The sequence below is a fragment of the Geotrypetes seraphini genome, chromosome 1 (genome assembly GCF_902459505.1).
Source record: "Geotrypetes seraphini chromosome 1, aGeoSer1.1, whole genome shotgun sequence".
In the NCBI taxonomy this organism is placed as follows: Eukaryota; Metazoa; Chordata; class Amphibia; order Gymnophiona; family Dermophiidae; genus Geotrypetes; species Geotrypetes seraphini.
Window position 1 is genome coordinate 485,067,532 of NC_047084.1, and position 14,626 is coordinate 485,082,157.

General features: G+C 48.4%; 1 protein-coding gene across 2 annotated transcripts in view; it reads left to right on the top strand.

Moving 5' to 3' along the window:
• Positions 1–5,667: 5,667 nt before the first annotated feature.
• Positions 5,668–14,626, top strand: part of SLC46A2 (solute carrier family 46 member 2) — a 38,318-nt gene continuing 29,359 nt past the window's right edge. For both annotated transcript variants that reach the window (XM_033925959.1, XM_033925966.1), the window contains exon 1: positions 5,668–6,908. In XM_033925959.1, coding sequence (XP_033781850.1) covers positions 5,831–6,908 — 1,078 coding nt within the window. In that variant the 5' untranslated portion in view covers positions 5,668–5,830. The remainder of the gene's footprint in view (positions 6,909–14,626) is intronic.

The window sequence follows — 14,626 nt, forward strand, 5'->3', positions numbered from 1 at the left end:
CGCTTCATACATCAGCGGAACCACAGTCTCCAGAATCAGATTAATATGTCCCCAAATAGATCTCCAGAAGTTAAGTATCAAAGGACAATAGAATAATAAATGATCCAGTGTCTCTATGTCCAGATGACAGTGCCTGCATCTATTAGATTTTGAACTATCTAACTTTTATAATAGGGGTCCAAACACTTCTATGTGACAAAAACCCCCCAAGTTTGTCTCATAGATGCTGACGCTGTACATCTCATCCTCCAAGACCAAATTCGTGGCCATTGAGACGCAAAAATCTGCTGCTTAATCTCAATGCTCCAAATATCTCTCAAACTTGTTTTTGGTTTCTTATTCATATAACCAGATATTAATTTATACCACTGGGCGGCCTGATGCCCTAGGCAATCTGTCTGGAAGCATAGGACTGGCAAGCTATACTGATTTTTTAGATTTTGTCAATCAGGGAACCCCTTCTGAATGGCTTGCTTCAACTGCAGCAAAAACTCCAAGACAAAATATCCTTAAAAGACACCACAATATAAGTTAGGCATGCCCTAGGGCATTGCAGGAAAGTTAACTCCCTAGACTCCACCAAAAATATATAAACCTCAAATCTAAATTTTTAAGATAAGGAGCACCCTCAGCATGAGTTTGAAAGCTTTAAAGAGTGACTCAAAGAGCAGCTCTAGTGCTTAGAATAGCAAAGCCAGCAAACACAGAGCAGAGATTACCACTCACTGCCAGCCGCCCACCATCATCCGGGTGCTCCTGTGTGCTTTAAAGTGCAAGTCAAGTGCAAACAATGTGCAATAAATAAATATATATAAAAGTGGAAGACAAAATGTTCACTGTCCTGCAGTGCCCCGAATGCCTAACCCAATGACCTGAACAGAGAATGAAAAAATTAGTACCTTGTCCCTCCAGTTAAGTAAGATTTTAAAGAGGTATGGGGACGAGGAAGGGAGGGTGTCAATGTGCTATGGGGGGGAGGGTGGAGAGGTGCTGGCACCTCCACCAAGATGGTGCCCAGGTCAGTCGCCCACACACCTTTAATATGCCACTGATGGTGCCTATGCCTGGAAGGGAGGGGATGGAATCTGAAAATAAGTGACAGAATTGGATCCTAGGCTCTTCCTAAAATTAAGCCTGCCCCTCTTCATGAGGCCACTGCTCTCTCAGCTTTCCTAAAAACAGAAAATTAGGAACTGACCTACAGTATAGTTCCCTATAATTTTAAACATAGGCCTTCTATTCTTAGGTGGTTTGCTATAAAACATACATGAAAGAACAGAGCAACAATAAAAACATAAACACAGCTTCATAATCACATCACAAATGCTGTAGAAAGGAAAAATCAGGAAAAAAATGTCTGACAAAAGTCTGTCTCGTTTTGCAAAGCCGTGGTAGGGGCTGCTGCTATGGTAATCCCTTTGACGCCCATAGGAATTTAATGGGTGACGGAGCATTTGCTGCAAAGCAGCCACTACCACGGCTTTGTAAAAGGGGAGGAAGACTAAGTAAAAAATGTTAACCTTTTCTTAAACATAATAATAATTTATTTCTTATTTATACCGCTATACCAGAAGTTCGAAGCGGTTTACAACAAAAGTACATACAATCAATTTAAAATACAAACTGAAGAGAAGTTTACAATCTTAAGAGTAATAAAGTCTATAAAATTACATCTTTTAAAATCAAAAGTTAAGGTAATAACATAGTTTAAATGAAACAGTGGCAATTAAAGAAGGGCCACTGATAAGATCGTAGTAAATTAAGGCCGTAGAAATACAAATAAGTTATGGCCAGAGACATGATTTAGGATTGAAACTTGTCAAACATATCTAAATCTGTGAGTGATACCACCTAACATTTATTTATTAAAATATATATATATATATACCGCATACAACTATGCGGTTTCCATATCACATACAAAAAATTTTGTTTCCCTTCGATTATCACAAATAACATAGACATGTTTTAAACAACATCGTTAATCATCCCCGTTATGATAGGGATAGAGCACAAATTCAATCAATTCAGAAATACAAGCAAGCTTTAAATCATAAATTGATGTCAAAAAAATTCTAAAAGGCGATTATCAACTGAAATGTACCTTAGCATAAGAAGGCATTAGCAAATAATTGAGGGCTCCTTTTACTAAGCGGCGCTAGCGGTTTTAGCACACTACAATGCCGCATGTGCTAGACGCTAACGCCTCCATTGATACTTTCAATTTGAGTGCAATTGTTGGATATGTAGAAAGAGGTGGTGATATGTCTTTGTCATAAAGTGCAATTTGATAGAATTTAAGTACTTTTAAAGTGTAAAATGTCTGTACAATATGTTGCACTTATTTTTTGGCTTTTAAAATGAATAAAGATATTTTTAAAAAATAATAATAATAATCTAACTTCCATATCACAAGGCTCTGCAAAGGGAGTAGGGGTTTCAGTCTACTTAACAACGGCAAACAAAAAGGTCCAAAGATTTCTTCACTATAGGAAGCGTTTTCTGCCAATCTTATCTCCACAATTATTTCATGAGTCATACCAATCAATCGTCTCACCTTTTCAAACTTGTCAACAAAAAGTTCTGAAAAGGACCGCTATGGCCATTCTCCTTAACAGGTGGCCCATACCCTTCATCCACTGCAACATTATATACCTGGAATCCTTAAAGAAAACCATCAAATGCCTGAGAAACGTACAGAATGCTGCCGTTCGCCTCATCTACAATCTCAAAAGATCAGATCATGTAAGCCCTTATTACTACCGTGTTTCCCCGATGGTAAGACACTGTCTTATTTTTTTTGGAAGGCCAAAATATGCTCTAGGGCTTATTTTCGGGGGGATGCCTTATTTACCCTTTCATGTCCCCTCTGTATCTCTATCCTTATTCAGTAGGTCCTGCTTACCCTTTCTCTTCTTTGTGTCACTATCTCCATTTTCAGCTTTCCCCCCTTTTCCTTTGTTACTGCACCCTGTAGCTAGAATCTTTCCACCCTCCCTCCACTCCGGCCCAGCCCAGTATGAAATATTTCCTTTTGTTTCCCTCCCCTCTCTCTTTCTCTCTCTCTTCTCCTCCCTCACCCACGAGTCCTGCATCTGGCCCTCTCCCTTCTACCTGCACCTGGCAACACCCCCCTGCTCCGCGGCTCTCTTCAGCAACTCGTCAGCAGCAGTGATCAAGACAAGCTGCCGACATCGAGGCCTTTCCTCTACGAGTCCCGCCTTTGTGGAAAAAGGAAGTTGAAACAAGCGGGACTCGCAGAGGGTAGGCCCCGACGTCAGAAGCTTGTGTCGATCGCTGCTGCTGAGTTGCCGAAGAGAGCCGCGGAGCAGGGGATGTGGCCGGAAGCAGGTAGAAGGGAGAAGGAGATAGGAAGGCTGTAGATCTCCGGAGCATGACACCGACCCCGGCCAGGATGATTTCTTTTTCAAGCGTGCACCTTACAAGTCCGGCGTCGCGGCGGGAAATAGCCATGCTGAGCAGTGAGCTCAGCACTACACAGATGAAAGCCTTGCTTGCTGATTGGTCCGGCGGCATGGCCGCCGGACCAATCAGCAAGCAAGGCTTTCATCTGTGTACGTGCTGAGCTCACTGCTCAGCATGGCTATTTCCCGCCGCGACGCCGGACTTGTAAGTTGCATGCCTGCGTGACACACTACCGGAGCCACGGCAAAGGTGGAAAAGAGCCGCATGCGGCTCTGGAGCCGCGGGTTGCTGACCCCCGCGGTAGACGGAGGGACCACACGGAGTCACCCACCGTACCACCCGATTCGGGTAAGCGCAGGTATCGGTGGGTGGCTTATTTGCGGGGGGGGGGGGTGCCTTATTTTACAATTTTTTCTAAAAAGGGGGGGCTGTCTTATTTGATGGCCCTGCCTTATCATCGGGGAAACACGGTAGAAACTGCACTGGCTGCCCATGGAGGCAAGGATCATCTTCAAATTTGCTTGCCTCTGCTTCAAAACCTTAACAAGATCTTCCCCAATCTACCTGTCAGAACACTTTGAATTTTCAGGCCCCATTCGCACACCTAATGTCTACCTGTTTGCCTTCCCCTCCCTAAAAGGCTGTATCTACAAGAGATTCCTTGATAGATCTCTGGCATTCCAAGCAGGCAAATGGAATAAATGCTTAACCACCCTCATTTCACATTCACCCTCCTACCAAACTTTCAGGAAATCAATCAAAACCTATCTCTTTGACAAATTTCTCTGACTCCCTCCCCACCTTATATCCCTGCCTTGTATCTCTGATATGCCTCCAGTTCTACCTAACTACTCCTGTCATGTTAAGTTAATCGGAATGTCTTGTATGTAACTTCGCTATCTATGAACAGTCTCTTCCTCTGTTAACCGTTATGGTACTGCGGTATACAAAAATAAAGTTGTTATTATTATTACACCGTTTTAATACTTTCTCAAATCACCTGTAGTGTTTTTTTTTTAAAGATAAATGCAAAAGATTTAGCAAAATACCTTAGCAAGATTGCGGCATTCTTCCACACTGAGATATTTCTTTTTCATTTACTTCCACTAACTCCTGCAACAACCTGAAATTAGAGAGCCAGGGGAATAGTTTCTTCTTTCATCTGACGCCCTATTCGGTGGCCTAACCTTTCTATAGAAGACATGGTTCTATCGTCACCTTCTTTCCAATATAGTTCATTACATCAATAATCCCCCCTTTTACAAAACGGTAGCGCGGTTTTTTTTTAAGCGGCGGTAACTGCTCCTAGTTCATAGAATTCCTACGCGCTGTTCCTGCAGCGGCCGGCGCTAAAAAACGCGCTACGGTTATGTAAAAGAGGGGGGAGGGGTGTAAATGAATATAAACCCGAACATTACATCCAAGATAAAAGAAACAAACTTTGATAAATAACTAACCACCAAAGCGTAAATCCGTATAACTAGCGGGCCGTTTGGGTTCTCTGGACACAATTTGGGCTTAAGGGTAGAAAAAGCTCTACAGGTAACCGTTTAAAAAAAAAAAAAAAGACACCACCATGTCAAAATTACAAGGAAGTAACAAATAGCTATTTGATCTAGGAAATAACGTTTCTGGGTTAATTTAATATATATTGAATCGAATTGCTTAATTCACATTTAGGAGGCCGATGCAGCCAGGGCAATGTTAAAGTGAGAACACTACGTACTGCCAGCATTTGAACGAGAAGAAATAGCAAAATCCAATATTTTTGATGTCAAGGCTGCAGCAGTGAGGTATTATGATGGCGACTCTCCCCTGCCAGTTTGCACCACTCTCTCCGGTTTGTTTTGCTTCACCCTAGTCTCGAGCTTTCTGGTGGCGATCATTTTGGGAGTAAAATCTCGCGCCATGACTGAGGGGAGGCCTAGTTTTAAAGCGCCAGGTGTCTCTTCATTCTGGACGAACTTCTTGCCATGAATGTTAGTTTCAGTTTTAACCGGATCCTATTACATATCACTTTCACTTCCCCATCTTTTTTTTCCTTTTTGAGGACTGGGGCAGCTCTGTGACGTGTGTACCGAGTGTTTTTCCCCCCCCCCCCCCCCTCTAAACAGAGGCACGGCGCTAAGGTTCCCCCACCCCAAAGCTGGAGCTATTGAAAAAATGGCAAGCCGCCTGCCCCGGAGTAACTCTTAAAGGAACGGCCCTGTCCCGGGTAAGCCAGTTCAGAAGCAGGAAATATGCTTTGACTTCTAGGTTTTTTTCAGATCTAACTGGACAGCTGCTGTTCTCCCTCTGTGGCGCCTGCTAGATTTTTTTCACCCGTCTCAGATTGAGGGCTGGGTTCTGCTGGTTGTGAACAGAGCAGCAGCAGCAGAAGGACGGAGTATAAGTGGACATCGTCATGGTTTCCCTGATCGTGGTGAGGACCTGGATAGAGCCGGTTGTAGCTGGGGCTCAACTGGCCGGTTCCCTTTATGACACAGGACTGCTGATGGTGGTGAAAAATTATTATAACTCTTCAGCAGAGGGGGCTGGAGAAGTTGCCCAGCAGAAAGCCATCTCCAATTTCTACACCATTTATAACCTGGTGCTAGGGCTGAGCCCCTTGTTGTCAGCTTACTTCTTGGCACGGCTGGGGGATGAAAAGCACAGAAAGATCCCTATCTGTGGACCACTCTGTGGCTACTTGCTTTCCAGGTTAATCGTGCTGTTTGTCATCCTGTTGGACTGGCCGATAGAGGTGATATATGGCTCTGCTGCTCTCAATGGCTTAAGCGGAGGGTTCGCAACCTACTGGTCTGGGATCATGGCTTTGGCTGCTTTGGGCTCCTCAGAGAGCAGAAGGTCACTAAGGCTCATAATTATCGAACTAAGTTATGGGGTGGCGGGTTTCATAGGAAGCCTGGCCTCGGGGCACATTTTTACACTCAACCTGACTTATAGGCAAGGCAGCACTCTGATTTCGTTCAGTGCCGCCCTTTATCTCTTATGTATCCTGTACAGTCTTTGCGTTTTGAAAGTTCCGCAAGCAGGACAACTGAGCCATGCAAACAAGGAGCCTAACGGGGTCAAGGGTGAACCCAGCAAGAACAGCACGTCTGAACCTCAGGCTGCTGAAGGGACCCGACTGCTGGGGGCTAGGGTTGCAGGGAATTCAGGGAGCGAAGTCGCTCTAACCCCTTCCAAAGTAATCCTGGCACTGCTCTTTACCAGTGCTGTCCTGTACGAACTGGCGGTGGCTGGCGCTATAGTGGACGTGCTCCAGTTGTTCGTGCTGAAGGAGCCCTTGAAGTGGGACGCAGTGATGATTGGTTATGGCAATGCCTCTGGCTATGTGATTTTTATCACCAGTTTCCTGGGCATATACGCTCTCTCCAGGCACCTAAGAGACACCACCATGATCGCGCTTGGGATGCTGTCCTTCAGTGCTGGCATTCTCATCATGGCCTTTGCACGCTGGACCTACCTGTATTTTGTCGGTGAGTTTGATGATGCAGTGGGGTGGGGTGACAGATGCATGACTATGGGGTCTCAGCCTCCCCATTTTAAGGACAATTGTAACATGGCACTTACACTTACACAACCAACAGGAACAGAAGAATAATCTTCATGGGCTATCACAGGCAAACCAACACTGTGGAGATAACCACAGGTGCAAAAAAACCCCCCCCAACTTTCATTGGTATACTGTTATGACTCGACCTGGCGTCACGGGACGCATCGAGTCAGAAGATGATATCTTCTGGCTCATGGGACCCTCAACCACCAGAGGGCATCCGCTGAAAATCAGGGGAGGGAAGTTTCATGGCGATCCCAGGAAGTACTTCTTCACTGAAAGAGTGGTGGATCATTGGAACAGACTCCCACCCCAGGTGATAAAGGCCAGTAGCGTGACGGATTTTAAGAGAAAATGGGATACTCACGTGGGATCTTTAAGGGAGTAAATTCAGGGGGGGGGATACTTGGAATGGGCAGACTTGGTGGGCTATAGCCCTTTTCTGCCGCTTTTTCTATGTTTCTATGTTTTTCAGCCTCTTGGCCTGTATCGGGAGCCTCAGATATCAGGAGAGGTAAGTGAAATCTGCTTGACAATGGCGGACCTCAAAATGATATCTCAGTCTGCGTTGTCTAAAACGTCAGGATTAATGCACCCACGATTAAGAAATTGCACAGATACATTGACACATAAGAAATATCATTTTGAGGTCCGCCATCAGTCTTATGGTCAAGCAGATTTAACTTACTTTTTCTGATATCTGAGACGCCCGATGCAGGCCAAGAGGCCGAAACACGGCCATGTCGAGTCATAACAATGTTCCATTTTAAAGTTTTTTGCACTTGTGGTCAGCTCCACAGTGTTGATTTTTCTCACCTACATTTACACACCACTTGCTAGTATATGTGTAGAGCTGCTGCCTCAGCACCCTGAGGTTGTGCGATAAATCCCAGTGCTGCTCCTTGTGATCCTGGGCAAGTCACTTAATCCTCCATTGCCCCAGATATCTGTTATTATGTAAAGCGCTTTGAATGTGTAACTACAAAAAAAAGCGGCATACAAGTCCCATCCCCTATCCCTAACCCCTTCCCCTGTTCTGTAATTTTACACATGCACTTTCATTACTAAGTGTTGCACTCATAAGTGCTAGCAGGATGCCAAAGGTTGGGCATAAGTGACATCGCTTCTACATGGATACGAATGGGTGGAGCTCCCACTTAGGCATGTAACTGCCAGTTGCAGCTATGCCAAGTCTATGACTGTGGGTGTATAAGTGATAGGTACACCAATGCCAGGTTTAACAGAATCTGGGCACCCAAATGCTGTTTTAGAACAGAATCTCACCAGAGGGCATTGGGACATTAAATGGAGGCGGCCCTAGAGTGAGTGATTTGTGACCGGGACAATAAAGACTGCTGGTGGGTCTGCTTTTGATATTTAGAAGCCCTCTTTGCACAGCTGAAGATATGAAAGAGTTCTTTGCCAGATCCTGCTAAGACCCTGTGACATGAAGTTTCCAAACTTTGTGTTAGGTACCATCGACTCGTTTTTTAGTCCTAGCAGCACAACAAAACACTGAACAGCAGCAAGAAGCTGCCTCTTTCCTGTGTCAGCCTATCCCTCCTGTCTTTTGCACAGGGCAAGGCTGGCACAGGCAGCAGAGGATGTTTGGGTTTTTTTCTGCCCTTCCTATGTTGTACTTTCACTTTTGTCATACGAGAACCAGGAGGACAGAAAGAGAGGATGACACAAGGTTGGAACTGGCAGGCCTGCAGAGTCAGGTAGTTTCCTGCTGCCTAGAACAGAGACCTGATTTGAGAGGTGGGACTGGAGTGGGCAATGGTCTTGGGCCAGCACGTAACTGTACTCCTAGGGCAACAGAAGGAGTCATCCTGCGCTACAATCCAGTAAAGCCCCAAATAAATTGTGGGGATGGAAAGGGGTTGAGTGTTGAAATCCGAGTCGAGCACCTTTTGGCTTGAAGACCCGGTCTATAAAATTAAGTTTTAGTTTAGTTTAGGAAGAGAAAAGAGCCAGAAATTGTGTCAGGGTGAGAATGGGGCAGAGATATGATGACAGTGAGAAAGATAGAGCCAGAAGTGGTGAAGGGGAATGGAGGGTGACAAAGCCACAGTCATTGATGATGGATGAAAGACTACCCCCTCCCCCACTTTTACTAATGCATGTCAGTGTGAAAACTCCTTAAATCCCACATTGAAGCGCTTTGACTTATTGGCATGTTGGCAGAGGATAAAGCTCAAAGCAGTACGATTACATTTTGTGCAGTCCTTCCCTGTAGCAGCCCCCTGTGGTTGAAGCCAGGATTTGTCGATTATCAGAGGATGGCCACTGAATGTAACTACTGTAGGGGCATCTGACTTTCTTTGCATCCCAAGCACTCTTCAGAAAGGTCTACCTGAGGAGCAGGGATCTAAGAAAGCAAATTTCAGTCCTAGCATTGTGCACAGCGACTGCTAAATGAGACACACCTCCAAACATGTCCAGTTCAGATTTCCGGTTATTGAGTTGTGGTTTACAGCATGGTTTTTATTAGGCCTTCAGGAAACTGTGTTCTCCTAGGACAAGCAGGATGAGTCAGCCACATATGGGTGTTGTCCCAACACCTCCCAATTTGCGGATAAGCTCTCCAATAGCTCAGAGAGATTTTTATTTTTTTTTTTTTCTCTGAGCACGTGCAGTGCCCGGGCCCCACTGGGCATGCCCGAGCCCTACCCATTTCCCCCTGCTTCCCCCTAATCCCCAGTCTTTAGTTTCCGCCCGTTCCCATCGGTCGGATTTTTCTACAGCTCTCCATTACAACTTTTCTACTCATCAACTTGAAGATGCCTGAATCATCTAAAGAAACAACTGGGATGCAGGAGGAGGATGAACACACTGGATCCTCATGAATTGTGCGCCCACTGATTGGATCCGGCGCTCGAGGTTTCCGTGTGGCTTGCATTGTGCGCACATGTCACCACGTGCACGCAAGCTAAGGAAGAGGGCACTGAGAGACTTCATGAAGAGAAGTGAGGCCCGAGAATCTTCCTCCAGCAGCCATCCTCATCGGAGCGTAGCAGCGGGGGATCCACAGACGAATCTGGTGAGGAGCCTCCAGGACATCCTGGCTCAGTCAACCCCCCCGACTGCAACTTGCCCGGTCGAGAAATCTCTCCCGGAGGTCCTGCATGCTGTCGCTAGCCGCCAGCCCCTGTAGGAAGCCGATAGGAGTCTCACCAGACCGAGAGATCTCTCCAGGAGTTCCTGCATGTTGCTGCTTACAGCCAGGCATGAAGAGAAGTGAGGCCCGAGAATCTTCCTCCAGCAGCCATCCTCATCAGAATGCAGCAGCGGGGAATCCACAAGCTACAGTGGCAAGGAGCCTCCAGGATGCCCTGGCTCAGCTAATCCCCCCGCCTGCACTTGGCCCGGTAGAGAAATATCTCCCGGAGTCCGTGCATGTTGCCGCTTAGAACCAGCCTCTGTAGGGCAGCCGATAGTCTCGCCAGACCGAGAGATCTCTCCAGGAATCCCTGCATGTTGCCACCTACAGCCATCCTCTGCAGGGCAGCCGATAGGAGTCTTGCATGCTGCTGCGTAAATCCACAGCCTCTGCAAGCAACAGATCGGGGCTTTCACCCTCCAGACGGCATGCTGCCTCTTACAGCCAGCCTCTGCAGGGAGCCGATTGGGGTTCAAAGGTAAGTCCTATCTGCTTGTTTTTGGGAAAACCTCTGATAATCTGTTGCAACCCCGAGGGCTCTGCCCCACCCTCCTCCCAATCTGAATTTAAGGAGAGAAAATCTCCCATGCTTCTTTCCCTTGGAGGGGACCTGCAGACCTCTCCCCCCAGTAGGAGACATGCTGCCCCAGAGTTCAGCTTATAAAGGACATGCTGGAAAAAAAAAAAAAACCAACTCGATGTTTCTTTTCCTCTTGGGGTCCTGCAGAGTCTACAATTCACACCTTTCCCACCCCGCCCCCCTCCCCCTCTCATGTTGGGAACGAGGAGTCTGCCTTTCTCAGCAGGGTGCTGATATCTTCAGAGATGCAGCATGTCAGACCTTGCCTCTCCAAAGGTGGGGGTTTAAAACTCCTCAATCTAAAAAGCTGTTTGCTCTTCATAAAACCTAGGCAGAGTGCTTTTCCAGCTAGCATGAGGGACTCTGTACTATTCATGATTTCTATAGCACTGAAAGGCATATGCAGCGCTGTACAGTTTAATATACAATAGGCAGTACAGCAGCAGAAGCCCACTCAAGAGGCATTATCACTCCTCTTTCTCTGCCTCCAGGCACAGTGGGAAACGCAGCCAGGAGCACTGGCACAGATGAAGGGGTGCATCCTGCCCCTTCTCTGCAGGCTCTCGCCCCCTCTCAAGAAGGACAGAGAAGGGCGGTGGGGTACATGGAGCCACCCAACCAGTCAAGTGGAGCAGCACATGAACCTGCGAACCACCAGGGGTGGGACCAGCAGCCACAGTTAATCCTCCTGCTGACCCACTCCTCTCTCAGCGGGCTACACTCCCTACTATGTCCCCCTTTAGAGGGAGCCACACACAACAACATGGCGCGGTTCAGCGGCATGCCATGCACCCAAGCAACGGAGGAACAAGCTACACACCAGCCTCCAGCCACGCCCCGAGTCACCACCCACAAAAATAAATATTTACTAAAAAAAAACAAAAAACCCACAAACGAGGACTCACCCTAAGTCCCTCCAGAAACTCACAGCCTTTCTCAAGATCCACATGGGTGGACAACAAGTACCCAAGACAGAGTACTACAAGGCCTGAACTACCAGTACCAGTACTTCACGCAGGCAGTGGCGATTCCAGTCCACAAGAACCTCCTGGACTGCAGAGACAAGATTTGGCTGACTCCCTCCTCAGGGCAACCAACATCAAGGAGACTGGGATTGAAGTACCAGATCTTTCCAGCCCAGGGATTCGACAACCCGCAGCAGCCATACATGGACATTGCGGTAGCTTAAGAGAAACAGGGCAGCATGACCCCCCCTCCAACCCCCGTCAGGGAAGGACCTGAAAAACCCTGGTTTCCACGGGGAAAAAGACCTTCGAGGGCGCAATGCTGAGCGCACGAATTGCTGCGCTCCAGTTCCAGATGCGGCTTTATCAGGAGGCCAGTGAGAGGAAATAAATAAATAAAATAAAATAGAGACTCCAGCTCACAACTGAGCCAGTCCACACTGGCAGCAGTCTGTGCCCCAGCGCTCGCAACAGTAACATAACTGCTACGCAAACAAGCACCGCCCGAGGGGCAGGGGCATCCAAGGGCAGCCCTCTCCCCAAGACAAAAACAGAACCTTGATCACCCTCCGGCCCAGCAGGATCAGATTGTCTGCGAAGGCTTGGCCCAGGATCACCATCGACCAGTGGGCCCTCAGCATCATCAAGCAGGGATTCCAAATTCGTCTCCACTCCCGCCCCCCCCCCCGAGTGCGCGGGGCACCCTCCATCTGACGACCCAACTTTCCTGCAGCAAGGAGAGGACCTGCTTCAGCAGAATCAATAGAGGCGGTGACGAACAGAGGAGATCACCAAGGAGTTTCTACTTCAGGAACCCCCGCGTCACCATGGACAAGGACAACGCTCGTTCCTGGATCTCTGTAAGCTCAACAGATGCATACACAAGGTCCAGACGCACTCTCTGGGTACAGTCTTGGCCCTGTTACAGCCCGAGTATTGGCTAGTATCCCATGCACCCAGCCCACAGGAGGCATCGTCGCTTCTAAAGCCAAGACAGACGCCTCCAGTACAAGGTCCTGCCCCTTGGACTCTCAACGGCTCCAAGAGCGTTCGCAAAGTGCGTGGCAGTGGCACATCCTCGCCTTCAAGGGGTGCGCGTCCTATCTTATCTCGACAGCTGGCAGCCCCGTCAACCACCATAACCCTCCTCCAAGAACTGGGATTCCTCATCAACTACATGAAATCCCACCTGATATCCACCCAGGGGATATCGTTCATCTGGGCAGTCATCAACACCACGCAGACCAAGGCCGTCCTACGGGACTACCAGATCGATGCCATGACATCCCTGGCCCAGTGCATCCCTGCCAGCAGCTCATCGTCAGCACGCTCCGGTCTTTGTTGTGCAGCACACCAGACTACTCATGTGATCCCTGAAAGGGCACTTCAGACGTCACTGGGACCAGTGTACCCAACCTCTGACTACCCACCTACTGGAGCTCAGGGCCTTAGGGAATGCCCTCGAAACCTTCAAACAGGCAGGGCAGTCCTCACCCAAACAGAAAACCAGGTGGCCTTGCACTATATCAACAAACAGGGAGGGACAGGGTCGACCTCGCTATGCATGGAAGCTTGCCACATGTGGGAGTTCTCCAACTCCATTCAATGCCCCATCCAGGCAACTTACCTCCTGTGGGAGCAGAACGACCTGGCAGAAAGACTCAGCCACCAGCTGGATCCCGATGAGTGGTGTCTCAACCCAGCAGCGATGAAGTAGATCTTCAGCACCTGGGGCACACCGAGCATCGAACCTGTTTGCAACCGAACCAAACTCAAAATACTCGACCTTCTGCGCAAAGAGATCAACCCATCGCCGTCTCAGCCCCGACGGTCTGTCTGTGAGTTGGAACATCCTAAGTCCTGCAGAAGATTCTTCAGGACAGAGCAACGGTGATCATGATTGCCCTGTTCGGGCTCCTGCAACCATGGTTCCCGTTCCGGCAAGGGATAGCGGTTCACCCACCTCTCCCCGCTCCCGATCAGTGCAGTTCTCATTACACAACGCGGGAACCTTACCCTCCACCACAACCTGCGTTCCTTAGCCCTGACCGCATGGATGATGAGAGGATGAACCTACCACAAGACGTGGAGCACACTCTTATGGCAGCCAGAAGACCTTCAACCAGAAAACGCTATGGGTTGAAAGGGAGAAGGTCCCGCTACCAGTGCACAGACATGCAGCGAGACCCCTACAACTGCCCCATACCGGACATCCTGCAGTACATACTGAGCTTATCTCAGGGGGACCTAAAACCCACTTCCATCAAGGTCCACCTAAGTGCAATCACGGCATACCACGCTGGCCTAGACAGCAAACCAGTGTCGAGGCATCCAGTAATCACAAAATTTCATGAAGGGACTGTCCAATCTGCACCCACCGGCCAGACCACCACCGCCCGGATGGGACCTCAACTTAGTGCCGCATCATCTCACCTCGACCCCTTCAAACCTTTGGGGGAGGCAGATCCCATATTCCTGGCTGGGAAAACCCTGACCATCGTGTCTTCCGACACACTCCCTCATGAGAACAAGGTGGTACCCAGAACCCACCCCCGATTCTTGCCGAAGGTGGCTTCAGCGTGCCTCCCGGCACTCTACATCTCCCCACAGGGAGGCACACTGCCACCTCAGCAACACCTCCTGGACTGTGTGCGGGCCCTGACTATGCAGCAGATTAGACAAGCCTCAATTGTTCGTCTCCTACGACCAAAACAGACCAGGACTTCCGGCCACCAAACGCAGGCGCTTGCGCTGGATATAAGAGTGCATCCCCTTCACCTATAGAAAAGCGCAGCATCAACCGCAGGTGGGAGCCAACGCCCACCAGCGCAGAACCATAGCCAACACAACGGCACTTCTGCACCACACACCAATAGGGGACATTTGCGATGCAGCCACTTGGTCCTCCATGCACACCTTCACCAAGCACTACT